This window comes from Haliotis asinina, chromosome 5 (genome assembly GCF_037392515.1).
Source record: "Haliotis asinina isolate JCU_RB_2024 chromosome 5, JCU_Hal_asi_v2, whole genome shotgun sequence".
Lineage (NCBI taxonomy): Eukaryota > Metazoa > Mollusca > Gastropoda > Lepetellida > Haliotidae > Haliotis > Haliotis asinina.
The window spans coordinates 13,166,051-13,193,119 of NC_090284.1; the positions used below are offsets into that span (position 1 = coordinate 13,166,051).

The window sequence follows — 27,069 nt, forward strand, 5'->3', positions numbered from 1 at the left end:
TGCACAGACAAAATCACTTTTTTATTTTCTGCATGTGTTGACCACCCATGTATGCATGTTGCCCTGTTATATTTATATTTACAACCCCCTCCCCAGTGTGGAAACACTGGAGCAAGGAGCACAAGGGCCGTCATGCGAGGCGTCGCTGTACATGCTGTACAAAAATAAGGACATGTGTACACAGCCTCAGACTAAAAAACCAACAGCTTGTTCTGTCCTAGACTTGCACATCGTTGATGCTGAGAGTGGAGAACCAACTGGCTGGCAGCTGGCATTGTTGCATTGAACGAGGACTCACACAGTCACACACTCAATCGCGCTCACAGGCTCTCCAAATGACACAGTCAGTCTGGCAACACACACTTCCCATGTGGACCTAATGAGATGAGTCATGATGGATACAACAACAGAATTAACTAAATCATTAAATATGCAGTAAGGCAACTAGTATGGATATCGGCTTCCTGTGAAAAACTGTCTACATTACACAAATAATGTATTTGGGTTTACATTTTCACAACAACTGACACCTGTTCATGGCCTCTCACTGAACTGGACAAGCGTAACTACCTATTTTTGAGCTAAAATTTCTTTGACAATGACAATCATTAATTATATAATGATAAACATTGGTATACCTTTCTGTGCCATCTTAGGGCCCCCCCTCAAATTTCTGATAAGTGAATGAAATGGTGTTTCATATCCAAATGTTCCAACACCAATAGTGTCAATAATATGCCACATCAACAGATAATAGCTCTTTCTTGTTGATAGTTATTCACAAAACATGACATATTACAAAGATACAACAGGTAAAGCCAAATGCTGTGAAATAATAAACAGAATACATACTAACGAGGACAAACAATGGGCTATTGTTGGAGCCTATCTGACAGAGAAGCTTAGAGAACCTGAGCAAATACATCACATGATGGCAGTGATGAAATACAATCTGGTGTCTAGCTAGACCTCTCCACCCGAATCACCAAGGCTTCTCACATCCTGATGATATGTTTGTTTATCACAGACATTATACAGGGAATACAAGTAAAGGGCTGTGACAAGACAATCTCAAGATCTGTCAGAAATAGGCACAGTTATAATTGCATTAAATCTTTAAGGTATGTGAACTACAACTGAAAAGATTGAAGCAAAATCATTTGGGGTGCATCTTGAATTGTTAGTGGGCAGCTAAAACATCTGATAAATGAATGTACATTCTGAACAGTAGCCTCACTACTCTACACTGCAAGTGACATTACACAGAAGAAAATGACACGAACGCTCCTTTGGTTTTTGCATTGCTATGCGCCTAAATACAGAAACAAAGCTACAGTAGCAAGGATCTCAGAAGATAAGAAAAGACAGAAATTGTATGGTGCTTGATTCATTATCTTATTGCATTAAAATAATACGTAACTGGAAGTTGCACCCTGTTATACAAAGTCAGGTGGCAGCAAGCTTTTAACACGGAAGATTGAGATCTGAAAACATTAGCTCTGGTCCCGAGGCAAATGCTTAAAACAACCTGTGAATGATTAACCTGCCACCCAAATGCCTTTGGTGTGATATGCATAATGGCACACACAAACATATCTCTCTGAACAAGTGTTATGTACATCCATATCACAGTTTACAAAGGGCACATAACATTCTTAGAATGACAGCCAAGACAAATGATCTCTTTCAGTCTAAAGCATTTTGTCTTCATAATAATCTTATCAAGCTGTAGGAATTCAATGACACCCAGCAACAGGGGTGAGGCAACCCAACATACGTAAAAGTCATCATCCACACTAGCGCTGTTACACCATAAGGATTTAATAATACCCTCATCCCAGTACTAACAAAAGGAATAATTTATCTGGCTGAACTACCTTTGGCGCTTGGTGATTTGGTGAAGGTAGGAAATACACCAAAACATAACCTTAACAACATAAGACAAATTTCATGGTGAGCCCAATATACAACATAGTTTTGATTCAGTGATTTATTACATATGCAGAATACTGACAAGTGTGAAACTTTCCTGGACCTTCATGCAGCATCTGTAACAGAACAGCCCTTTGATTATAAAAACTCTCATACCACATGTCTGATACATTCATTAAACAACATAGAAATGTATGTTTTACCTGCAAAATCATAACTGAGCATAATTGAGATGCCATGCTTGGGATGAATGTATGACACAGGTAAAGTGACATCATGACTCGTGTACAACAGCATCGGCTGTTTCAGTCACTGTCTCACACAGAAAAGGGATGACAGCAGTGGAATCTAAAATAGTGGCATAACCACAATAACATTGCACAAAAACAGTGAAGAAATGATGTGCTGAATAATAGCACCATATCTCATCAGACCATGAAGAATGCTGTGTCATCGGTGCTGCTCTCATTCACACAAGAAAGGGCACAGTAATGTTACTTTGGGTACCAAACTTCTCATTCGCTCTCACTCGGTTCACTGTGGTATGTGCTAGACGTATCTAAACAACTATGCTCACTGGGTCAAACTGTCTGCCTGCCTGCCTGCCCTAGGCTGTTTGAAAGTAATCTACTTCAAGTATGCCAATACCTACACATGTATTCATACATCCACTGCCATATAGGAATAGGTGAAAAACATCCTATCAAATGACATTTGAACATGCTGAGGAGTGGGGAAGGGCCCTGGACAAGGTGGCTACAGTTATCATGCACGACAACAATAAGTCACATAAAAAAGAAACATACACTCAGTGTACAGCACAAAAAGTATCATCTAACTTGTTTCCTGTTAGAAATTTTCTCCTTCCTTCATGTAAAAAAGTATATCTGAGTCAGTTTTAGTATAGCACACCAACCTGTACAGACAGACCTGAGCCAATGTATATCTGAGTCAGTTTTAGTATAGCACACCAACCTGTACAGACAGACCTGAGCCAATGTATGAAGTTAGATCTGACATAATGGCAGCACTTACATGAAACATAGCACTTTCTAAGAACGCTTTACATTATGACAGATTAATAAGCTTCACATATTAGACACAATCTTCTGCAACAGGTTCACAAGATAACACTGTTGTTGACTTAGAAGTTCATATGAGTACGAACATGATGATAATCTTGATTATAGCACTTTCCATTTTCGTCAATGATAAAAAGAGAACCTAGCAGCATGATGTAGGACAACGGTGTGAAGTATTTCTCCAAAGTTTCTAGTTTTGTTAACCCATCAGGCACTACGAGCAAACCAACCTAGCAAGCAGACAGTCAGACAGCTAGCCAGCCAGCCAATGAGGCAGTGGATAAGTATGATGGATGTTCCAGTGTTGAGGGTATGAGATCAACTCGTTCACTGCCACTGTCATGTGGTGCACATGGTCCTCCATTGCTCTCAAGAGTAACTTCAATGTCCAGCATTTTAAGTCTGTCCATTCTCGATGCTTGGCAAGCGAGAGATAACAAAATGGCAGATCCACATCACATTGCTCTCTCCGCACTAACATTAGTTCAAGTCTCGGTCTTCAAGGTACCGATATTCGAAAGTAAAACCTTCCTTTTTCCTTTGGCCCCACTTCTCATAATCAAAGTAGATATATGTGCCCTGCAACAGAAATGAAATGCACAAATAGAAACAATGTGTCTTTAAATAAGCATGTTGTAAGTAGATCAATTAATGATAAATCTTTTGGCATATTCAAATCAATTTTTCTAACGCTGCCATTTACTGCATTCACAGCATATCTATATATTCTTAAAATAGTAGTAGTGTTAAGTCTTTGAATGTAGTAGTGTTGTGTTTTACTAACGCATCTGTGATTATTTCGTACCATGACTGACAAGTCACAGTATAAATGAAGCAGGATCAGTATGATTAGCAGCATAGCACCAGGCAAGAACAACTTGTCAACCTTTGTTGACTAGAAATTCTCGAGGGAAGGGAGGTAACTCTGCATAATCTGCCTGACGTGTCACATCTTATATCAATCTTATTTCAATACTGAAAAGCCTCAGGCCTATAGTATAAAGACATATTATATGTCACATATAAAATCATACAATATTATGATATATCATACCATATCACATCATATATTAGATCATATCATATCAAAAGGTACCACATGATGTCATGCCACATCTTATACTACATTAGCCTGTATTGTATGATAAATATTTTGAGCTCTTAATTGCTACAGCTTCAATATGAAGCTTATTTCAAAATTCCACTCACTGAGTGAGTGGGTGAGTGAGTTTAGTTTACGCCGCACTCAGCAACATTCCAGCTATATGGTTTGTGGTCTGTAAATAATCAAGTCTCAACCAGACAATCCACTGATTAACAACATGAGCATCGATCTGCGCAAATGGGAGCCGATGACATGTGTCAACCAAGCCAGCAAGTCTGACCACCCGATCCCATTGGTCACCTCTTGCAACAAGCATTGTCGCCTTTTATGGCAAGCATGGGTTGCTGAAAGCCAATTCTACCCCTGGGACCTTCACGGGTCGTCACTCACTAACTGACTGCAGTGTCACAATACTTGCCTGTTCATAGTCTTCTGTAATAGTTTTTGGTTCTTCATGTCTTTGGAACCACATCATGTATTTTGTATGGAACCTCCAAGATTGCTTTTTCAATGCTTTTGCTGCCAGGTATTGAGCCTTAGTACCCTGCAAATGTCAAAAACTTGCAAATCACTGTATACCAACAAAACATACAAATACATTGAATTCAAATATGATCAAATTTAAATAGGAAATTGTTTATTTATGTGATGCAGTTCAAGTCATGAACTATGCTTGATTGATATTTGATGCAGCAATAACCCAGCTTTAAACAAAGTACATGTATTAAATCAAGTCTGAACCAGACAATCCAGCTCTAATCATCACATGGTCCATTGAAACCAGAACTGTGTTGGTTAATCATCACATGGTCCATTGAAACCAGAACTGTGTTGGTAGTACCGACTCAAGATGAGTGAAAAGTCAGCCCTCTTGTCAAACTTAAAATTTCTGCACACTGCACCCACCAGCATTATCAAGTACTATTTGCTCAAAAATGAAGATTTACAAAAAATATTCTTTGGAGTAGGGGATGTGTCTCAAAAAAGCAACTCATTCTTTTTTACACAAATGAAAACTGCTCCCAAGGCACTACAAGCATTTGTCACTAATATGGCAATGTCTCCTAACGCTAAACCAAAATGAAATATTTATGACACATTTACTTCTTTTTATTTTTTTTGTAACATACAAGATGCCTGAAATGACTGGTCTCTGCATAATCACCCAATGTAGGCTGTCAACATATTTGAAAACATTGGGTGCAACGTTTAAGAGATACTGTATTACTCAGTGTTCAAAAGTGTTGTGGTGAACTGGAAAACAAGGTCAAGGACAACAGTCCATGAGACATCGAAAGTTCGAAAAGTGGTCAGTGTCGTGGTGACCATAAAAATAAAGTCAAGGTCACAAAGGTCAACCGTGCATGAGATATAAAGTAAATGAGTTCGAAGGTCAAGGTCTCCAAAATTGACTAGTGTCTGTGTAATCCCCAAATGTAGGCTGCCACCAAATTTCAAGACATTGGTTACAATAGTTCATGACATATTGTGTTAATAGGACTCGGGATGCATGCTGCTGAATACATAGTCCCCTGTTCCATGTTGCAGCGGGGCACAATGACTTACTGGAAAGGTGCATGAGTGGACATCACAATTTTTTCAATGTCGTATGTAAAAAAGGAAACCCTTATTGTAATCAAAGGTTTTAAGCTCAGAAGGAAAGTATTACAGACTACATCAGTTATCTATTGGCACAATTTGTTTAAAGGTGCAACATTGAACAATGAACAGTGAATCAACACAGTAGATCATTCTAGTCATTCTGTTCAAGAACAGCTGTTAATAATCAAATCAAGATAAAGCCATCTAGTTAATGCATGAATGCATGCACTCAGAATGCACGCACTCAGAATGCACCTTTGTTTCAGAGATTGTCACAAAGGACAGAAGGGGTGAATAATACTCATAAATCAGAATCCAAGCCCTTACCACCCCTTCCTAAATTATTAATGAAGATGATCTTCAACAAGACATGCCAGAAATATTTGATGGGTTCAGCCTTTGCACTATGTAAAAAGATCAAATGTGGCTGCGGAGATAAAACCTGAAAGCATATCAATTTGCATACGGCTATGCTTGGTTTATCTGATGCAAGGGTTTACTAAGTGACTGCCACATAACATACAACTGGCAATGACATTAATTAACTATAAAGTGCTTCACTCGTAGAAACAGATGTCTTCTACTTCTCTTACCTCAACGTTAAGACCTCAAACAATTAATTTGATTCTTTCATATTCGAGTATATAATTGAAAGAAAAGTTCAAACTCCCAGAAGGCACATCATCACGATTTACATAAGGTATAGCAAACTTGGTGAAGATGGGTCAACTAGTTTTAAAATTTAGCTCCTGAAACAAACTTTACCCTTCAAAAAGACAAAGTCTACATTGTTGCCATGAAAACAGAAAAATATGAAACTGAAAACAAAAGCAACCCCATAAAAGGCATGATCTGAAGAGGCAGTACACCACATTTGGTGAAGATTGTTCAAGTTGTTTTAGAATTATGTTCAGGAAACAATGGGGACGCCAACACCAATGAAAACTCGACCAAATACTAAATGTCTCCTGACCCTTCGGGGAGTGGGGGTGAATACAATCATGGCACAATACAAACACAGTGCAAGAAGAACAGTGAAAACAACAAATACTTACCTCCATGTAGTAAAAGATAAAGAATAGGGTTTCTGTTGACAATCTTTGGAAGAATTCTACGGAGTCAGCATGGGGAGGGGGAACTTGGGGATAGTACGAAGGTGTAGGACATGGATTCCTTGGCAAGTAGTGCCTGAAAGAAACACCATCACTGACTAGGGTACAAGTTACCAGTTTGACAAAGTTTCTACAAGTTTTGCCATGCTAATATTTCCAAGAAAAATATTTAGGCATTAAGTACATTTAGAGCTTTGCTCTGATCTGGTCGTAATATTTTGTCCTTCCTTCCAGAGGAAATATTGCACTGATGAATAGTTTTCTCCATATTGCATGAATGAATATGAAATATGAATTTCCAGTATGTTTATTTCATTTTAACATTTTTCTTATGGTCTTACACAGAAAAAAAAGTTCCAATATGAAGTAGATTTTACAGTTAACATACCTCAGTCTTTCAGAGTCTGAAGGGTGAGGCAAATGATGAAAAGCAGCTTCTAACATAGAAAGCTGATAGTAATGTTCTTTGCTGAGAGGCATGGGTCCAAGAGGTGCTACACCTAACAATGGATTTAAGTGGATGGTAGTGGTCTGTGGTGCCTGTTGCTGTTGTTGGACCGATGGCTGTTGTGCTGTGGATGTTGGCACTGACTGTGACTGCTGACTGGGTATGGTCTGATCAGGTGATGGGGCGGTGGGCTGTGAGGGAGGGGCTTGTACTGTGGAGCTAAGAAACACACCTGTAAAACAAATTTCCTTTTAAATCAACGCCTTATTACCAAAATTCTGGTCAACCCAGAAACTACTACATGCTGAAAAATAACCCCCAAATCATTAAAATCACTTTTAACGTAATGGTTTTATCTAAAATAATTTTCACAAGTAGTCAGTTTAGTTTTATGCTGCTTTTAGCAATATTCCTACAATATCACTATGTGCAACACCAGAGATGGACTTTATCCATTCTACTCATGCAGAGAATTGAACCTGGATCTTCTGCAAAGAAGCACTTTGTACAAAAAATTGTCACTGTAGTTGCCCCACACATGTAGTCTGGTGTCCAAATATCAATAGCAGCAGCCACCTAAGACGTTGTAGTGGTACTGTCACTCAAATACTTTCTACGTAACTTCAAACCTCTAGAATAAATCTGTGTATCACCACTGATGGGAACAAGTATGTGGACAAAGTGAACAAACATCCTTGGTCCTGCATTAGAAAAGATGTTATGATGAGCAAAAGCCTCGCTAATTTGACTGACATTTTAATGAAATGAACAGAAATACACTTGAAAAATGAAATTGAAATCAGCTTGTAATATTGATGAAAAATACCTTTGCTATCTGTTGTGACATGAGATGTTGGTATTTGACTCTCTAAACCTGCTTCAACAATTGCTTGCTGTGCCATTGATTTTAATGAAGACATCAATTCAGGACTCTGAAATGTAAGAGATAATGTTTATGAGCAAAACTGGTGGATGCATGCAAGACAAGTGGTCATGCTGCTACCACTAACACCATACTATCTGTAGTAACATAGGTTACAATTACAAATTCAGCTAATGTAATTATGCTTGTTAAGTGGCAACTACACACAGGGGGTAAGTGTAGTAGGTGAATAAAGTCTTGTATAGGCCTTACATTGATACTAGTTCTTGTCTTAATACTTTGAAACATGGTGTATCATGGAAATATTCACCTGTTGTATCTCCAAAGCACAATTTCTGAAAATTGAAACTTGAAGAATTCAACTTGCCTGTAATGATGGTCCAACAACTGTAAGGGGACCATTCATCGTCAATGGAGCATCACTCTTGATTTGTGACTGTGACAAGATTAATGTCGTTGATGATGCTGTAGAGTTAGTGGAGCCTATGGGTGAAGGTGCTGCAGCGCCACTCATTAACGGTGATGGCGCTGATGGTACAGACGGATTTCCCGATGAGTTTAACACAGAGACAGAGTTGACACTTGTTGATACTGAGTTAGGGGTACCATTTGTTGTTGCACTGCTTGCCGCTGCCACATGGTCTAGAGAGTTGCCTGTGGGCTTAGCATCTACAATACAACAGCATGTCATAGCCTCAAGACAGAATGCATAATAAATCAATCAACATTCAAATTATAAAGAAACTGACATGTCAAATTAAATCTGTCTTACCTATTAGCTGTAAACTGATGGATGTACAACAACATTTAAAACAATTTGCAGATTGTTCGTAAGATTAAGTTGTGCATCTTCTTTAACAGAACAATGTAAGAATCATCCACCAAATAAAGTGCTTCACAGAACAGAAGCCAAGGCAGGCCAATTACCACAACAGTCACTGGACAACTGTCAAATAGCCTGGAGCATTGCACAGAAACTGCTTATAACAAGAATTCCTTAATGCATGTTGTCTCTGGTAAGTTCTATACTCTATCTTGGCCTGAAACTGTATCTTTTGAAATGGGACTGCATGAACAAAGGGTATTTTCACAACGACCATCAGTCTTACTTCCCAACAAGCTAAATAGCAAGACAGAAAACCACAGATCTAAAGCCATTCCTAAGTATTTGTACCCTTAAAATAGCAAGATATAAGCAAAGGTGAGCATAAGCCAGCAATATAATAGAGAGAACAGGCCATGTGACAGCTGCCAGTGTGTTGAATGTCCCGACCATCAGGCAGGGTGGTCAGACAGACAGACAGATGGACAGACAAGACTGATGGACGGGCAGATGGCTTACCCTGGAGGAAGCTACTGTGAGCAGAGGCATTTCGCTGCCCCCACACAGAAGGGATGGAATGGGAGAGCCGTGGAATGGGAGTACCTACAAGATACAAGTGCTAGTGTTAATGGAGTCAGTCAGTGTGGAGCTGTTGTACTTGTACTGCTCTCCCTCCCAGTGGGCCCTTCAGTGTCAACACAACTGAAACAACTAGGTGGCTTGCAGGCAGGCAGGCAGACAGGCAGGCAGGCAGTCAGCACGGGTGTTACACAGAATGTTAGCAGGTATTGGTTTAAGTAGTAGCAGCAGAGTCTGGGAGATTCAAAACTGCTGTTGTCTTAATAATTCAAGCTTGTTACTGCTGAAAGAAAGGTCAGTGACATGCAATGCCATAACATATCTAGTCAACTAACTACCAGTCCTGATGCTACATTAGTGAAGTATGTCAATAGAAGTAGAATGTTACTGTCTGCATTGAAATTCCAGACAAGTTTCAAAGGGTTAAAAGACGAATTCTGTCGGTATCTCTCTGACAGAATCTCTCAAAATACACTTTAATATCAGAAACAATTGTAAATTTAGTGAAGATTTCTTTTCCTTTCTGAATTAAGCTAGAATACTTTTACAAATCAAAGTAATATTTTTATTCTCTCTCAAGATCTTTGGGTTTAAATGCCTAAATTTATGGAAAAGAATTGCTGTTTTCATTAATAAGATCATCCTTTGAGTAATCGACTGGAACAACAAGAATTATTTCCCATCACCATGTTACTTGAGCAGTAGTACAGGGTTTTCAACATGCATACTGACAGACTGCTCAGACAACAGTGTTAAGCTGCCACCATCTGTTACATCTCACAGAGATACGGGAAACAATAAACAGAACATTTCCATCCTCTTCAAAAAGAAGAATCAGCAGTTTCAGACTGAGAAATACAGATCTGACAAGTGTGTTTCACATCCTTGCTAATTAATCAATGAAAGCAGCTCATATTTGCCTTATATTCCTTGATAAATGAAAAGACTATTTACCACAAAACAGAAAGTTAAATACTTTTTCCAGACATTTGTCAAACACCTATTGATAAAAGCAAGGATTTTAACACAAAATCAAACCTGTTTTAAGCTGAACTATATGAGAACAAGTACTGTCCTGAAACTAGCTAGAAGTTCTTACCTGGTGCACTGTTCTGACTGCTTGCAGCAGCTGCGTATGCTGTGAGAGGAGGGGTTGGAGTCGTGGGATGGTGATTGCTAGAACTACTGTCAGAATTTTGAGAATGGGGGTTGCTGAAAGACAAATATAAAATGCTGACAAACAATAAATATAACAAGTGTTTTCCACTAACTAGTCCTAGGCCAAATGTTAGGAAAGTCCCTATCTTTTAGGATCTCTCAGCAGCAGTAAACGTGTTATTCAGTAATTAGTATGACACCTCCCACCCGCCAAAAATTCTTGTTGATGTGGAACTAGCAACAGGAAGTATCAGATTACTAAAAACTAGCTGGGTTCAGTCCACTGTTGAAACAGTGTCCACATGTTCATAAACAAACTGCTTGAGAATGATCACATTGTCTAATGTGTGGTGACAAGCACTGGTGTTCAGCATGGTCAAGATATGCAGTATGGGTGATAAGGCTGGGTGTATCATATTACCTGATTTTCATGATATCTCTACATTTGGCCTAGGAGTATAACATGGCAATGTCCCCCACCACTAAGAAGAATGAAGTATTTGTAACATCTCTACTACTTTTTACTTTCTGCTCACAAACAAGAAGCGAGAAATGACTGTTGTCTGGATAATCACCCAATGTAGGCTGTTGACAAAACTGAGGACTTGGGTTGCAATGTTTTGAAAAGGGGACAAAGTGTCATAGTCATACTGAAAATAAGATCAAGGTCACCCAAATCGACTGGTGTCTGCCTAATTCCCCAATGTAGGCTGTCACCAAATTTGAAGACACTGGGAACAACAGTTCATTAGATATCGTGTTGACCAAAATTGAAAAGAGGCAAAAGTGAAGGATCCTTGATTTAAAATGATTAAGTGATAAGGCATCAGTGAATGAAGATATAAACAAAGACTCCTCCCACTGCTCTAAAATGACGGATCAGCCAACTGACCTTGCCTGACCAGTTAACAGATTTCACATGAAAATCAGTCAATTTTGTGATGTCAAATTACAAGTACTGTGAAACTCATGCTCAAAGACATAACTAGAAACCAGAAATTATCTCAGTGTAAATCTAGAATTTAAACACACTTAATTTATTCTGATATGCCAGGGAAACCAAAACCAAACTTTCTTATCTACTTGATGTTAGTAGGTTCTTAAAAAAATTCCATACAGGGGAGTTTACTTATCAATAACAGGAGAATGTAACAATCTTCGAAGCTGAAATTTTCATCACTCACCTTTGAGTTGACTGTTTTGAAGGCGTGGTCTGTTTGTTACTCATTGTTATTGTTGGTGTCAAAGACTGATTGCTTCTGAGCTTCTGAAAGTCACAATGTTTACATTTCACATTCAGGAAATGTTAAATGTCTACAACCACCATATACCTGATGTTCTTTCTTTATCATTCCCATTAATATCACTATTATTACAGAAAGAATTAAACAATTTAAATGAGTCTACCCAGAGAAGAATTATACCTAAATTACTTCACTAGGACCTTAAAGATCACTCAGAACCCCTACATTTCTCATTTCCACCCAAATGATTGCAAGCATCAAAGCACTAAGTGACATTTACCTACATCCTACATATAAATAGCAAACAAATGATTACGCTAGAATCTTGAAGACAACCTTAACTTTTATCATGACTGTTCAATTGTCAAATAGATTTCCCAGAGCTATAAAAGACATTCCACACATGTATCCCTGTGATCTCCAAGCACTGTATGGATTCAAAATAAGAGTGGCAGCATTCAAACTGACGGAACCTAACCTGACACTGCTTATTACAATAAAACATAAAATCCATGTTAGGATTAAAAGGTGGACAGTTCATAAACCTACCTCATCTGTCTGTGATTTATGCCTCTTCCTCTCAACTTCTTCAGATTTGTCCTGAAAAAGACACAAGTGCAATTTAGCAAGTGCCTGGTTTATGCAAAGAAAAGGATACCAGAAAAGATCAACTGTTTGTTTGTCGTTACTTGGCTGTCACAAGACTCCTACCTCTGATTGCGCACTCCCTGTGGAATGGTTAACACTTGGACTAGGTGAAGGAGAACTTGAATTTGTTGATGTTGGCGTGCTCATTGCCATTGTCATTAGTTTCTCTGCATCCTCGTTTTCAGGGGGCGATGATGCTTGTAGTGAACCTAAAGACACCATCACATGTCAAAACAGAAATTCTACAAGCAATTCTAGAAGACATTATGACATTATGGTTTCTGCTATGCATCAACATTTAAGAGTAGTTTGTGAACTAGATGAATGAACGGCATTAATTAAGATACCATTTGATAAACAGAGATTTTGGGGGGGTTATCTTCTTTTTATTCTGGAGTACAACGTTTCAGGTTCTAGCACCATCATCAGATAGGACTGATGACATCTCCTTCTAGAACAGTTCTACCTAACGATGGGGCTAGAACACGTTCTGAAACGTTGTACTCCAGAATGAAGAGAAGATGTAACCCAGAAAAAATGTCTTATCTTATAGGATATTCATATTGTGCACATCTCCATGCAACTATTGCTTGCTCAAGGCGCTGGTATTTGTTTTCCCTCGATCACTGGATGTCCATCTCAGCATCACATTGTATTATCAATCTCAACTCCCTTGGGATTATACAACTCTTGCTGCCACTAGCCATACCGAGTTTATTGTGGCTCTCCCATCCTAACAAGGTACCAAATTCACAGCCGGGTGGACTGGGACACATACAGGCCCCACTAAGTAATTGAAGGAATTACAGCAAATATGAAGGAATTGCATCTCAAATGTTAACAAACGCAGCCCACTCGCGAAACAATTGCAGCGATATCGGTAATTTAGCGGTAATAACAGAAATACATCAGCCCTATCGGAAGCAATGTCGGTAATACTGGAAACACGATCGGCCATCTTCTGAGATTTTTCGGTCGCTCACGCAGCAAAACATGGCGTCGTTGGAAGAAGCACCCGTCTCGGTGAGATTTATTTTTAGTTCCTACTATTACATTTTCATACTTATCCATCTTTGACCACCCGTGTTGAATGCGTTTAGGTTTGGAGTGTTGTCAGGGCAATAGCTTATGTTTTTAGGAAAAGATTGTCACTGCAGAAGAGTGTCACAAGTCATGCCCCTGGAGATTGTTTACATCTGAACATCGAAGTCGTGCCGATGATTACGAACGTCATGAACGTGCGCCATGAAGACGTTTATGAGCCATAATTTTTCTTGCTACGAAGTGCAATTGACAAATTTAAACACATTTTACAAAAAAAAAAAAGATGTTATATCTGGCGCACTTTCGTAATCATCGGCGCGACTTCGATGTTCAGATATAAACAAACTACAGGGGCATGACTTGTGACGCTCTCCTAGAGTGACTATCTTTTCCTAAAAACATAAGCTATTGCCCCGACAACACCTCATACCTAAACGCATTCAACACGGGTGGTCAAAGATGGATAAGTATAAAAATGTAATAGGAGAAACTAAAAACAAATCTCACCGAGACGGGTGCTTTTTCCAACGACGCCATGTTTTGCTGCGTGAGTTTCCGCTCGCGACCGAAAAATCTCCGAAGATGGCCGATCGTGTTTCCAGTATTACCGACATTGCTTCCGATAGGGCTGATGTATTTCTGTTACTACCGCTAAATTACCGATATCGCTGCAATTGTTTCGCGAGTGGGCTGCGTTTGTTTACATTTGAGATGCAATTCCTTCAAATTTGCTGTAATTCCTTCAATTACTTAGGGGGGCCTGACATAGTCACAGTACTTTGTCCAAATTTTGAATGCCAGGGATATCTTCGATGGCAATATCTCTGGGGCAGGGCTTGGCAAACAACATGTCAGATTTCCAAAAGCTGCCCTCCATAATTGTTGGTATCAAGCAGTTTCCATGTAGATCAAGCATGGACGCTAGGGCTCTTACTTCATGTGGATTGGAGGCTTGTGGTGGCACAAGGCCTGCTGCTTTGTATGTTCATAATACAATGGTTCTCATCCAGACTGATATTGTATTCCTAAAAACTTCCGCAAGTGTCTCAGTTGATAATGGAAAAAACAGGTTTGAATTTCTTTCTCCTGGTCTTTGGCCGTTGCAGGTAGAATTTCAATGCTCTGATGGGACACAAGGATGATCATGTGTGTCACTTGGACCGAGTACCATAGACAGTGCTGGGATGTGAAATTATCTGTCAGACTGCGTTCCAGGTGCAGGTGAACAATCTTGATAAATTTAGCTTAAAGAGTCAGAATGCCTTTGCACAGGATGGTCTTATGATGAGTAGTCTCTATGATAATCCCTGCACTCATGGTTGTGATGATCCTCCAGGTCAAATGGTGATCACTTAAGTCTGCGGCATTCGTATGGGACTGAAGAACGACCTGTTCCTTGTCTGTGTGGAGCAACCCTGAGGCGTTGTCGTCTGGTGACAGTCGACTCTTCCTAGATGGCAGGCAAGGCCGAGCTTTCATCTGTGACAGATTGTAAACTTCAGCTGGCATGCGGTGAAGCCTTGGACTGCGCATTTGCACATAGATCTTGATGCAGGTCTTCATATTCAACTAGTCGTCGTCATCAAGATTCAGATCAGCCTTCACTCAAGTCTTTGTGCAGGTCACCATGAAGATCTTGTCGAAGACTGTAAACGTGCCCCGAGTGCATCAAAGTAACTGTATCAAAAGTCATTCAAAACATCTGCCTTGTTTGGAGTGACAATCTCCGAAGAGAATGACTTCAACTTGTGTAATGAAATACGACCAGAGCTTGACGAAGTCTGTTGGGTTGTTGTCTTCCTTCTTCCCCATAGACAGAGCTTGTGTAAGACAACTTGATTAATCTATTTGATGTATTCACTTGTTAAAAAATTAAATCATTATTTAGAAGTTGGTTAACTGAATTCACAAAGTTCACTTTCGAATCCAAACATCCTTAGAAAATCCCAGATAGATCTGATCTTCAGCAACCCATGCCTGTTGTAAAAGGCAACTGACAGGACAGAGTAATCAGGCTCGCTGACTTGGTTGACAAGTCATTGTCTCTCAGTTGTGTATATTGATGCTCATGCTGTTGATTACTGGATTGTCTTGTCCAGATTTGATTATTTACAGAATATAGCCATATAGCTGGAATATAGCTGTGAAAGGCATTTATAACATGCCTCTTGTCATGCTGTGCATTGCCCCTAATCTCAAACCTGTTTGGGCACACTGACAAAGTCAACCTTTAATAAATGTGTTCTTGGTAGGTCAAATCTGTGGTTAAGAAGCAGCATTTTGATACATGACAGAGCAAGCTGCAAGGTCAAATGTAAAAAGAAAACACTTTAAGGTCACACTGATTTAAGAACGATTAACAAAATAAGGCATGCTGTAGACAGGTTTCCAGCTTGAGCCTCTCAACAAAGACTTTACCATTCTCACCTATTTCCTCCAGATCTAGGTCATCATAAACAAACATATTTTCTTCAAAGTCCGGATCTTGGTTGGACTCTACATAATACTCAACATCATCTTTGATCTTCTTAATCTGAAATGAGGAGGCATTTATTTTTTATGGTCATACAGACTGCATTAGATATGTGCTGCTTGAAAAAGAGAGAGAGAGAGCTCAATTTTCATTGTGATGAAATACTACAGTTCTCTAACCTGGTCGGGTGTAATGGCATCATTATCCACCATCCTCATCACCATCTCTAGTTTCTGGATGTGGACTTTGTGTCGGTCTTGCCAGTTCTTCAACTCATCCAGTTTTTCATGCTGCAGGCACAATTCAACATTCATTAAGGTATCAACAACATTGTAACTTTCTGAATAAAATTGATATTTTATGCTTATCCTGATGCATGCTTATTTGCTTTGTCTCTATCCAAAGTTTTAGTGGAAACTTGAAATCCCTTGAAGTTACCTTCTTCAAGAGAGAACATAAAATCACTCACCCCTAAGTACCCTCATTTTTTCTCCATATTTTGGCACCAATATTGGTCACATGACATGCCATATCTGTCATTCTCTCCATAATTTTCGTACCAGGGAAATCAAAGTGACATGAAAGGAAGGTTGGGAGGGTTACCTCAGCAGTCGGGGGAAGACACAATGTCTAATCTTATTGCTAGATGTGTTCATCTGCTAAGTTTCAAACCATGAATCCCATTATCTAAATATGGACAGGGTTTCTGATCACTCATGCTAGTCTGTCTTGATGTGCAAATGGACTCTCAACCAACCACCCTGTTAGAGAAGGTATCAAAGAAGTCACATGATAAGGGTGAGTGTCTCTGATAAACCTTTAACTGTTGTGCAGTCTAAGTGAACTTATCCTCAGTACTTTTCGTTACTCCACTACAGAATCTAACAAAACCTTATGGGAGGTCGGGTGAGGTAACCTCTGAGATTGACCAATCAGAACACAGCTTTCCAAATCACAGAGTGGACAGTCACACATACCTTTTGAACTTTTTATCCCGACCGATTCCAAATGCTACTTAGCATACGCTCGTTTCCGGGCATTACACAGGGTGTACATACAACCATGACACCGGTGAGTAAACAGTCGCTGAAATCAGTGGTTTGGGCAATATTCAAGGATGTCATCTTGCAGAAATATTAGCTTATGGTAACCACGTCAACAGAAAACCCAAAGCATATATACTGCAGGTCAAATAACTGTGTTATATGCGGATTTTTGTTTGTGGAGAGATCTGTGTCAGTGACCTGAATATTTTGAAAGTCCCTCCGATCTCTAAATAGTAGCCGTTGTCTGACTGGTTAAATCTATTTAACCGTCTCGCGTTTGCTTGGGCGGTCATTGGTCGCTCAAAGGTTACCTGACGCGACCTACTAGGTTTTGTTAGACTCAGTGGTGGAGTGTAACGAAATACACTGAGACTATGTTTACTAAGACTGAACTGTTGTGCTACAACAAGAGGACCGAATTGGTGAATGTCTGAGATGTCCTCTGTGGCAATGTCTCTGAGATAGTAATTTGAAAACACTGAGTCTGATTTCCAAAAACAGCCCTCCATGATTGTTGTCATTGAGCAATTTCTGTGCAAAGTGAGTGTAGATGCCAGAGCTCTCACTTCGTGTGGATTGCAAGCTCATGGTGGCTCAAGTCATGCTGCTTTATGACTCACTGAGACTCATTGTGGTTAGTGCGTCTCAGTAGACAGTGGAATAAATAGACACTTAATGTTCAACCTCCTTGTTTAAATATATCTTGAGAGGTCTAAATGGACAGGGACAAATCCTGTGTATCATGTGGTCCGGGCACTGTAGATAATACCGGGATGTGAAATTGTCTATCAGATTGTTCTGGCAACTGATTTTGAGCAATAACAATCCAAACATAATCCCAAGTGTACCATGTCACAATTCGTGGAGTCGAATAGAGTTCACGCAAAATCCAATGCATGAATTTCTGACATCCAAGCTGCCATGCCCCGGGCAAGTAAAAATATTGCCTTTAGTGTCAAAAGTTAAAGGATACCCGATCTAATGGTTCGCATTGCTCACTAGTGAGGTGTTGTACATTATGATCCCAAGCTGGGGCTTTGAATTTCTGTTGTTGATCCTCCAATTTGAATGAGCGCAGTAATGCCAGTGATTCAGGTACTTTGCTCAGTTTGATGCCCGATTATGTAGATATAACTGTACTAAATAGGTTGACATAGTCGATACTTTTCATCGCATTGTTTGATGTTGATCAGTATATGGCTCTTAGCACAACTATTTGCCCTATCCAACATGACAGGTGGATAACGTCTTACCTTGTACGTCTAAAAAATAGCCAACAAATGTTGACTAAATTCTTCAGACCATAGTTATCGACAAAGATCTCTGCAGACATTAAAAGCACAGATCATAGTTCAAGACAGACATAATGGGTTTGAATCGGACGCTGTTAGCCAGTATCTACAACTCTAACAAGTTTTCATCAAAATGTAAAAACAAGGTACAAGCGATCGCCACTAACAAGGCAATGTCCCTCCATCGCTAAAGAAGAATGAAATATTTATAACATATTCACTACTTTTTACTTTTTGCTCACACACAAGATGCACAGTGTGGGCTGTAAACAAAATTGAGGATATCAGTTGTAATGTTTCATGGAATATTGCGTTAAAATAAGTGTGAAAAGTGGAGAAAGAGTTTGGGTCATATTGAAAATAAGCTCAAGGTAACCCAAATTGACTTAGGGTTTGCCTAATTCCGCAATGTAGGCTGCCACCAAATTTGAAGACACTGGGTACAACAGTTCATGAGATATCGCATTAACAAGGGTTTGAAGAGTGGTCACACTCAAAGTAAGGTCAAGGCCACCCAAATCGACCTAAGAGTTCACGAGATATCACGTTAAAAAGAAATTGTACGTACACATATACAGTCAAACCCCGTTGTGTCGAACTTGTCGGGTCCAAGGGGAAAGTTCGACTTATCCGAGTGTTCGACACATCCGTCAGCATTGAAAAAGACCAAGAACCAACACGACCACGGTGCTTAACACACCGTTATTTTGCAGTAGGATACACATACGAACAATATATCTTTGCAATATACGTTTACGGCAGTATTGATCTTTAAATTACAACATATACAAATGTAAATCAATTCAGTCACCTTATTCGTCATGGCAAATAAATATGCATACAAAAAGATGAGAACAAGAATAATTTAACAAACTCACAAGCGATCCCATTTAGTTGACAGCACTAATTCCTTTTCAGTCAGTATAAAAAGTTGTATAGTTCATACAAACGGAATCAGAATGTACATACGTGTACATGTGGGGAATTTATCTCTTTAAAAAAATCCGAAATTACAGTCTGTTTGGCGTTCGGGCATGGCATCACAGCAGAATTGCTCTTCCATGTTACTAACCGTACTGGTTTAAAAAATTGATCCTACACCTTAAATACTAAACCAAAAACAAAACATCAATTTAGATAATCCAACTCCGTTTTCCTCACTTCTCGTTTTGTATTTTCAAGAAAATCACATGACCGCTAACATAGACTGTCACATGACAACAACATGCACCATTGTTTGTTTAGAGATATCCTGTCGGTCCGTGATCAACGTGTCACTGGTAACAACTTAATTATGGTTAATTGTTTGAGTAAAGTTCAGTTGGTAAGTGTGCTGACAATGTGTGTATAGATGCGTAGTTAAACATGTCACTTGATTGTTGAGTCCGTTAATCGTTACTTTTGATCTTTAGGTAGCATGTTTATGAGGATGACTTCCGATTGCGCGACTGAAGTTTTCAGTTGCAACAACCAGCTTTGACAGTTCGAGACAAAAGGGTAAATTTGTACTTGTTAGGGCCTTTGGGGACCCTAAAATGAGTTTGACACAACCAGGAATTCGACACATCTAGTTCGACACATCAGGGTAAAAATAATGATAAATATAAGGAAATCGGCAGGGACCGAGATGTCAGTTCGATACATCCGAGAATTCGTCTCAACCAAGTTCAAGACAATGGGGTTCGACTGTATGTACGGACAGACGCTGCTGAATAGTCACCTGTTCTGTGTTGTGGCGTGGGACAATAAACCATGATTACAAGTTTCAAACACGTATACAAATACATAATGTATACAAAAAAATTTATCATCAGACAACTAAATATACAGACCGAAAACCATGTACAGCAAAATTTGGATTAAAGACAGAAATAAACAAGAGAAATGTGCCGTATAGGAACCCCAAGTCGCCTACACAACTTTCATGTTGGGCAAAGGATAGTGTGACAAATATGGCTGGTCATGTGACCAATATTGGCACCTCTTTTGAAGAAGGGAACTTCTTAACCACTACTGGTTACTACTGGTTTCCAACTAAGACTGTCACACTGACATAATTGTTATTCATTTCAGTAAGCATGGTAATATAGCTACACAAACAAAAGGCATGAGTAAATATACATCATCTCATGTCATTACAGCACATTTTATATATGGAACAAGATAAAAACTATCTACTTGGATCTACCTCTGTTTTCTTTCTCTTGGACGTGCATGTTAATGTCTCCAGTTCGCTTTCAAACTGATCAAGCTGGACATTGAGATTATCTATCATGTGCTGAAATCATGAAACAGGTCTCAATAAAACATTCATATTATATAACATTCTAAAAACACTTTATCCTTGGACTGGTCCTGTGCCTGACAACCTCACCTAGAAACCTATCTATACTCTTAAGTTCATGGCCCATGGTATTACGCATCCTTTACACATATGACCAGACACAAGTCATTATTTACGAAAACCAAATCAATTTCAAACCTGACAGCTCTAAAATACTTTGTACCATCTCTTTAAAAGTTTCAGGTGAGAAATCCCTTGCTGATAATGTGTACTTCCAGTCTGTGATGTCATCAAGAACAGTTTTCGCATTTTCATCAGAAAAATATCTTTAATCAACCCATCAATAGATCTTCATCACATATTCTATGTATTCATGGATCAAGTTTGTTTTCCCTGATTATTTGCTTGAAGAGACTCAAGATATGTGAAAGTACGAACCGATAACCAGTTTGTGATTTCTCCTTTCTCTTTTGTTTGTGGGTCTAGCTTTGCAGCTGCCCCAAGACCTTCCTTTGAGTAAGCTTTTGTCTTTGTTTCTCGCTCCACTACTTTGAATCTTTCCATTTGCTGTGAACAAGAACATCATGCTTAGCATTACCATTGGAAAGAAACAGATTTATTGATAGGGCATAGCATTAAATGTGTAGTTCTCCAGATCATATTTCTATCAAGTAATTCATGGTAACATTTGTCATACGTTATATAAATGATTTAAGAGGAAGCACACTTCAGACAGTAATTGGGAATATCATTGTAATGGTACACTCAACTCTAGAGTGAGTATGGTTTTACACCGCTTTTAGCAATATTCCAGCAATATCAAGGTGGGGTCACAAGAAATGGGCTTCACACACTGAGCCCACGAGAGAAATCAAACCCAAAACTTCAATGCTTTAACCACTAGGCTACCCAGCAGTTCATTTACATCTCATTGTACAGTTCCACATGTTTAAGATGACATAAAATGTCAGGTACAATTTTGTGCACTAGCCGTGTACCCTGGTTCAAAAGATGTATGATGTCAATTACTTACTGTTTCTATAAGTTTCCTGTGGTCCAAAAGAGTGGACTTGTCTTTGATGTCGCTGTTGGCAACCCATGATTTGATCTGATCGCGCAATCGCTGTAAGAAGAGAATTGTTTCTATCTTTATTCAGAACCAAAATGTGTTGCATATAGCAGATACTATCTGACAGAAGGTAACCTTACCCTAAAAAGTGTCACAGAATATCAACAAGAATTCATATTTCCATGTCTACAAAAACCAATTACTTTTTACACATGTTCAGCTACTTTTCCAAAGAAAGTCTAGAACTCTCCCAAAGGATGTTATAAGTACCTATCAAAATGTTTTGCATAGACTGTGACTTGCAGTAAATGTCAATTTCTGTACTATGTATGGTTGGCAAACAAATTTAAGGCAGACCAGCATTGTATGACTGAAAAGAAATGAAAACAGTTTACAATACAAAACCTGCAGCTTCTTGATTTCTCTTTTCAGATCAGTTTCATATTTCTCCTTTTGGTTGCTATTAGTTGCCTGCTGTACCTATTAAAGAGAAAACAACTTTACAAAACGGAAAACCAACAACAGTCCATATCCAATATGAGCATAAACCCATTCTAGGTTTCACCTCTGCTCTGATGTACTCTGAATATTTTATTCAGGTGTCAAACATGAATACAAATCAGCTTTCTTTACATACTATGTAGTCATTGCACCTACTTCAACAAAGGAGCATAATAAGGCAGTCCCTCTCCAAAGGATTAGAAATTAATGTAACTAGTGAAGACTTTGTAAACCCTGGAAAAACAGTTACATTTTTTGCTCAGCAACACAAAGTACACAGCATGTGAGAAAAATAGCACTCAATCCAACTCAGTTCCTTTTGATCTCTAAAGCATTAACATTACTTAAGTCAGACTTCATGTGGTCAGAGATGGATAGGACAATGACTTTCAAGGACAGTCATTCTAGCATATCACTGTTGAGGAGTTGAATATATCTGCACAAGAGTTTATCCAAAATGTCCATGATTGTCATAAATGACTACATTGAACATTGAAAGCTTCCATCCCAGTGTTCTTCCTTAACATATCACGAAATGCATGGATAGATCTAGCATCATGGTCACATCCATAATAAGCCAAACCAGCTGCCTCCGTTCATCTTCTCATCATGATCAGTCTTTGAAAATAGAGTGTAAACAATTCCATATTGAATTAAGCAACTAACTCCTGTTGTTACACTAAGGCGTAATAAAACATGTTCTTTGCACATCTGGACTTTTATTTGTAACATAATTTATTAATTTTACTCAAAATGCCATTCAGTAATCTATATATTAATTACTCCTCTGAAATTGAATGCCCCTCCACACAACTTCAGTATATCTTATACAATGAAACAAAACTGCATCCACTCACGCCACTAGACAAAGTTGACAGGAATGTAGTTTACCAAGTAGGATAGATAAAACAATAATGCTTTGGACCAATGAACAGCTTGTCAATTGATGAATCTAACAAGTTGCTGTACACAGAATTGCTATCTCTAATCCGCACAATGTTGGGTCTGGGTTATTTTCTATGGATACGAAGTTCATTAAAAACAATTCATTAAACAAAATAAGCATACAGGTTTGTGATATAAATACTGCATACCTTTTTCCATATGTCTTCAAAAACTTCAACACCTTCACTAACTTTCTTAAGGCATCTGTCAATTTCACCTGAGAGAAAGAGAAAGGAGAAACATTGTGTGAAGTCCAGTGACAAACAGCAAATTGTCATTATATAAAAGTCTTGACATTGAGGCCATCCATGCGTTTCTATGCATTTCCCATATCAATTCTCAACCAGCTGCCAGCAGCAAGATATAAATAGAACAAGTATTTGCCACTCATGTGTGAATGTCCCCCACCACTAGAGGAGAATGAAATATTTGTAACACATTCACAACTTTATACTTTTTTCTCACACAAAAGATACATGAAATGACTAGTGTCAGGATAATCAATCGCACAATGAAGGTTGTTGACTTGGGTTGCAATGTTTTATGTGTTAACATAAGATTGAAAAGTGGACAAAGTGTCATGGTCACATTGACAATAAGATCAAGGTCACTCAAATCGACTGGTGTCTGTCCAATTCCCTAATGTAGGCAGTCATGAAATTTCAAGACACTGGGTACTACAGTTCATGAGATATTGTAATAAGAGTTGTGGTGACCTTGAAAATAAGGTCAAGGTCACCAAAATCAAATGGTGTCTGAGTACTCCCCCAGTGTAGGATGTCACCAAATTTGAAGACATTGGGTACAACAGTTCATGAAATATTGCGTTGACAAGGGTTTGAAGAGTGATCAAAGATATATAGTAACCTTGAAAATAAGGTCAAGGTCACCCAAATTGACTGGTGTCTGTGTAATCCCCCATTGTAGGCTGTCATCAATTTTGAAGACATTGGGTACAGTGGTTCATGAGAAAAGGGCTGTATGTACGTACAGACACTGCCGAAGACATGGTACCCTGTTCCACATTGCACCGTGAAACAAAAATCTTTTTAACCAGTGGTGCCAGTTATTTCATTGAAGTTCAAAATTTAGATCACTCCTAATAGAAGTAGTCTTGAAATGAACAAAAGATATGGATTAAGGTGCTTTAAAAAAACCCATGTATTTTCTAAAACATGGATACAGATCAAGCAGAAACCCATAGTAAGAGCATTTGTTTTTTATTACAAAGGAAACATTTCCAAGTGAGATTAAATAACTTTGTATTATTTCTCACTGGAATGAAAACTGAGACTGGGATTGAAAATACAGGAAAAGATATAAATAGCCTGATTACAAATCTGTTGATAGCAATGCAAATGTGAAAGTATTGTAATTGCATAGGCATTTTAGTATTTTTGAATAAATATTGCACTGTACACAAAGTAATCTGGTTTCATAGTTTTGTAACCATCAAAAGAATTTCACAATTACAGCCTGTACAGTATGCTTATGATTTGATGTGAGATCTGAGGAGAAATGGTTTAGTATACACATGCTTTGGGTCCTAATCTCAAATATCTCAAGATCACACCAATGTGATTCCACTATATCTTTGAAATAAATTTGTCAAACTTGCATAAAGAATACAACACAATTAGACACCAACACAATTTAGTAGTTGTTGACTATTGGTAAGAGGGTAAAGATTGTTTAATGCTGCATCAGCATTTTGGGCAGCAAGGACACTATTGGTACATCATGCCCATGAGCTTATCAATCATAACTGACACTAGTATATATACATATATCACTATCCTGATGCTTATAAGCCTCAGATTTCTAAATCTAAGTTCTAACTGATGTTCCAATGCTGTAACAGTAACTTAACAAATCTGCCCCTAAAATAAACACACTATGATGACATACTTTGGGTGTTTTGATATAGGGGTCTAATAAAAGTTAACTAGGAAGATTTAATAGTCTGTACAGGCAGCAGTTAGACTAATAATGAAAATAAGAGGACCATGAAAAGTTTTCACTCAACCCTGGATCACATTCAGTATGTAAACTGAGGACCATTCCAACAGGCTGAAGGATTATGATAGAATATCAGCTTCACATGTGATAGTGATACAAAACATGCATACAAAACAGTACAAGGGTTTTTCAGTACACATGATCAGTGATGATACATTTACTGGACACACAGGATTACAAAGGTGTTGTTTACAGTTTAACATGTGATACATTTTACAAATATCATGTTGAATATCTTTAAATAACGAAGTAATACTTTTGGTTTTTAGTAGATTGTGATGAAAATAAATGACTTGAAGTGTTGAAATACAGAAAATTAATGGATTATCATCCTTTGATGATATACAACTGTGAACCAAACATTTCCAGATCAGACATAAAATAATTTGCAAATTTGTTTCTCTCATCGATCGTTTGCTTGATTAAGCCCAGATACATGCACAGTAAACTGGTCTAATAGTGTTGACATACTGAAAATAAATGGATTATCATAAACATCCATTATATACAGCCGTTAACAAAACATTTCCAGATCAGAGATAAAATAAAATGCTGCAACTGACAAGTTTCTCTCATCAATTGTTTCCTCGACTGATGCCTTGCCAAAACAGTAATTTGGAAAAATAACATGAAAGCAGTTAGAAAATGAAGAGTTCTTTCCATTGCATCACCTGTGTCAACACAATTACAATATTTAATCAAACAAAAGATACTGAAACACTGAGAGTTAAATATGCTTGTATGTCTTGTAGGAATCTTTCCTACTACCTCTGATAAGACATAATCTGGGTTAATTAATGCATGTATTCAACCTTTAACTCAAATAAAATACACTACTGGTTTCACAAGTTCATGTAAAAATAAAACTCTTCTTTGTGCTAATGTTTTACTGTGTTCAGCTAAGTGCCCATGGGATGAATGGCGATGGATTGTCAGAGTGACATGCACCTAATCTGGCTGTGCTAATGAAAACTATAAACTGTCATCTGATTATGAATACTACTGCCACTGTCAATGCAGAAATTCTTATGGCTTAATGACAATCTGGAAGAAAATAGACCTAAGGTACCCATTTCAGCAGCAGACTGTGTGGTTGACAAAAACGTAATTTCGCTATATGACAAACCTTCAATATCCAAATAAAGCTGAAGTTTAGTTAGGACTATTCCTGAACAGGCTTATTCGCGTCTGAGTACACTGTATACAGCATATGCACATAACATTTGAAGGTTTCAGACAGGAAATGTTTTGTTTTAGCTGGTGCATCTTTTAAAGATTCAACATGTTTTCACATGTGCATCAGTTGGTTAGGATCTTGCTGAAACAAATGTATGTACTCTCTAATTTCAAGTGAATCGAATGTGCAGATAAATTACAGCCATGTTATTTCCGCAGCTGATCAGAATATTGCAACCACAATTCTTCTTTCATTATAACGAAACCAGAGTGAGCAAATGTTTGCTGTTTTAAGATCTCTCCTCACCTTGAAGCTTTCGCCTGTCAGCCATAGCTACGAATACCAGTAGAACAGTAATGTGGGCATGCTACGAATGCTGCAAAATATCCCAAATTGACATGAAAGACAGACAAAAAGTGGGAAATCCTCTGTCAAAAGACTACTAAGATAAACCAATATGGCTGCTATTCACTCGCAGGCAAATCACATATACAAAAGTGCTTGCGCGACTTCGAATGAGAAGTAGGTCCGAGTGATATCTTCGTTTCTGGGTATAAACAATGAAATGTTACAAATTGAATATTTTTTTTGTCAATTATAAAG

The 27,069-nt window shown here is 38.3% G+C and overlaps 1 protein-coding gene across 4 annotated transcripts; it reads right to left on the reverse strand.

Moving 5' to 3' along the window:
- Positions 1-26,959, reverse strand: LOC137283390 (CCR4-NOT transcription complex subunit 3-like). Of its 4 annotated transcripts, none has more exons than XM_067814853.1 (19): positions 26,773-26,959; positions 23,420-23,487; positions 22,230-22,304; positions 21,789-21,878; positions 21,194-21,322; positions 20,660-20,749; positions 16,313-16,423; positions 16,088-16,193; positions 12,680-12,825; positions 12,518-12,568; positions 11,909-11,991; positions 10,666-10,778; positions 9,507-9,590; positions 8,532-8,833; positions 8,108-8,213; positions 7,222-7,513; positions 6,777-6,909; positions 4,538-4,663; positions 1-3,593 (listed from the first exon to the last, which is right to left on the reverse strand). In XM_067814853.1, the coding sequence occupies exons 1-19, from the start codon at positions 26,795-26,797 to the stop codon at positions 3,495-3,497; spliced, it is 2,229 nt and encodes a 742-aa protein (XP_067670954.1). In that variant the 5' UTR covers positions 26,798-26,959; the 3' UTR covers positions 1-3,494. The 4 variants fall into 4 exon arrangements, with proteins under 4 accessions (XP_067670954.1, XP_067670952.1, XP_067670956.1 ...); XM_067814851.1 differs by having other exon boundaries at positions 16,079-16,193; XM_067814855.1 differs by lacking the exon at positions 9,507-9,590.
- Between the last annotated feature and the right edge of the window lie 110 nt (positions 26,960-27,069).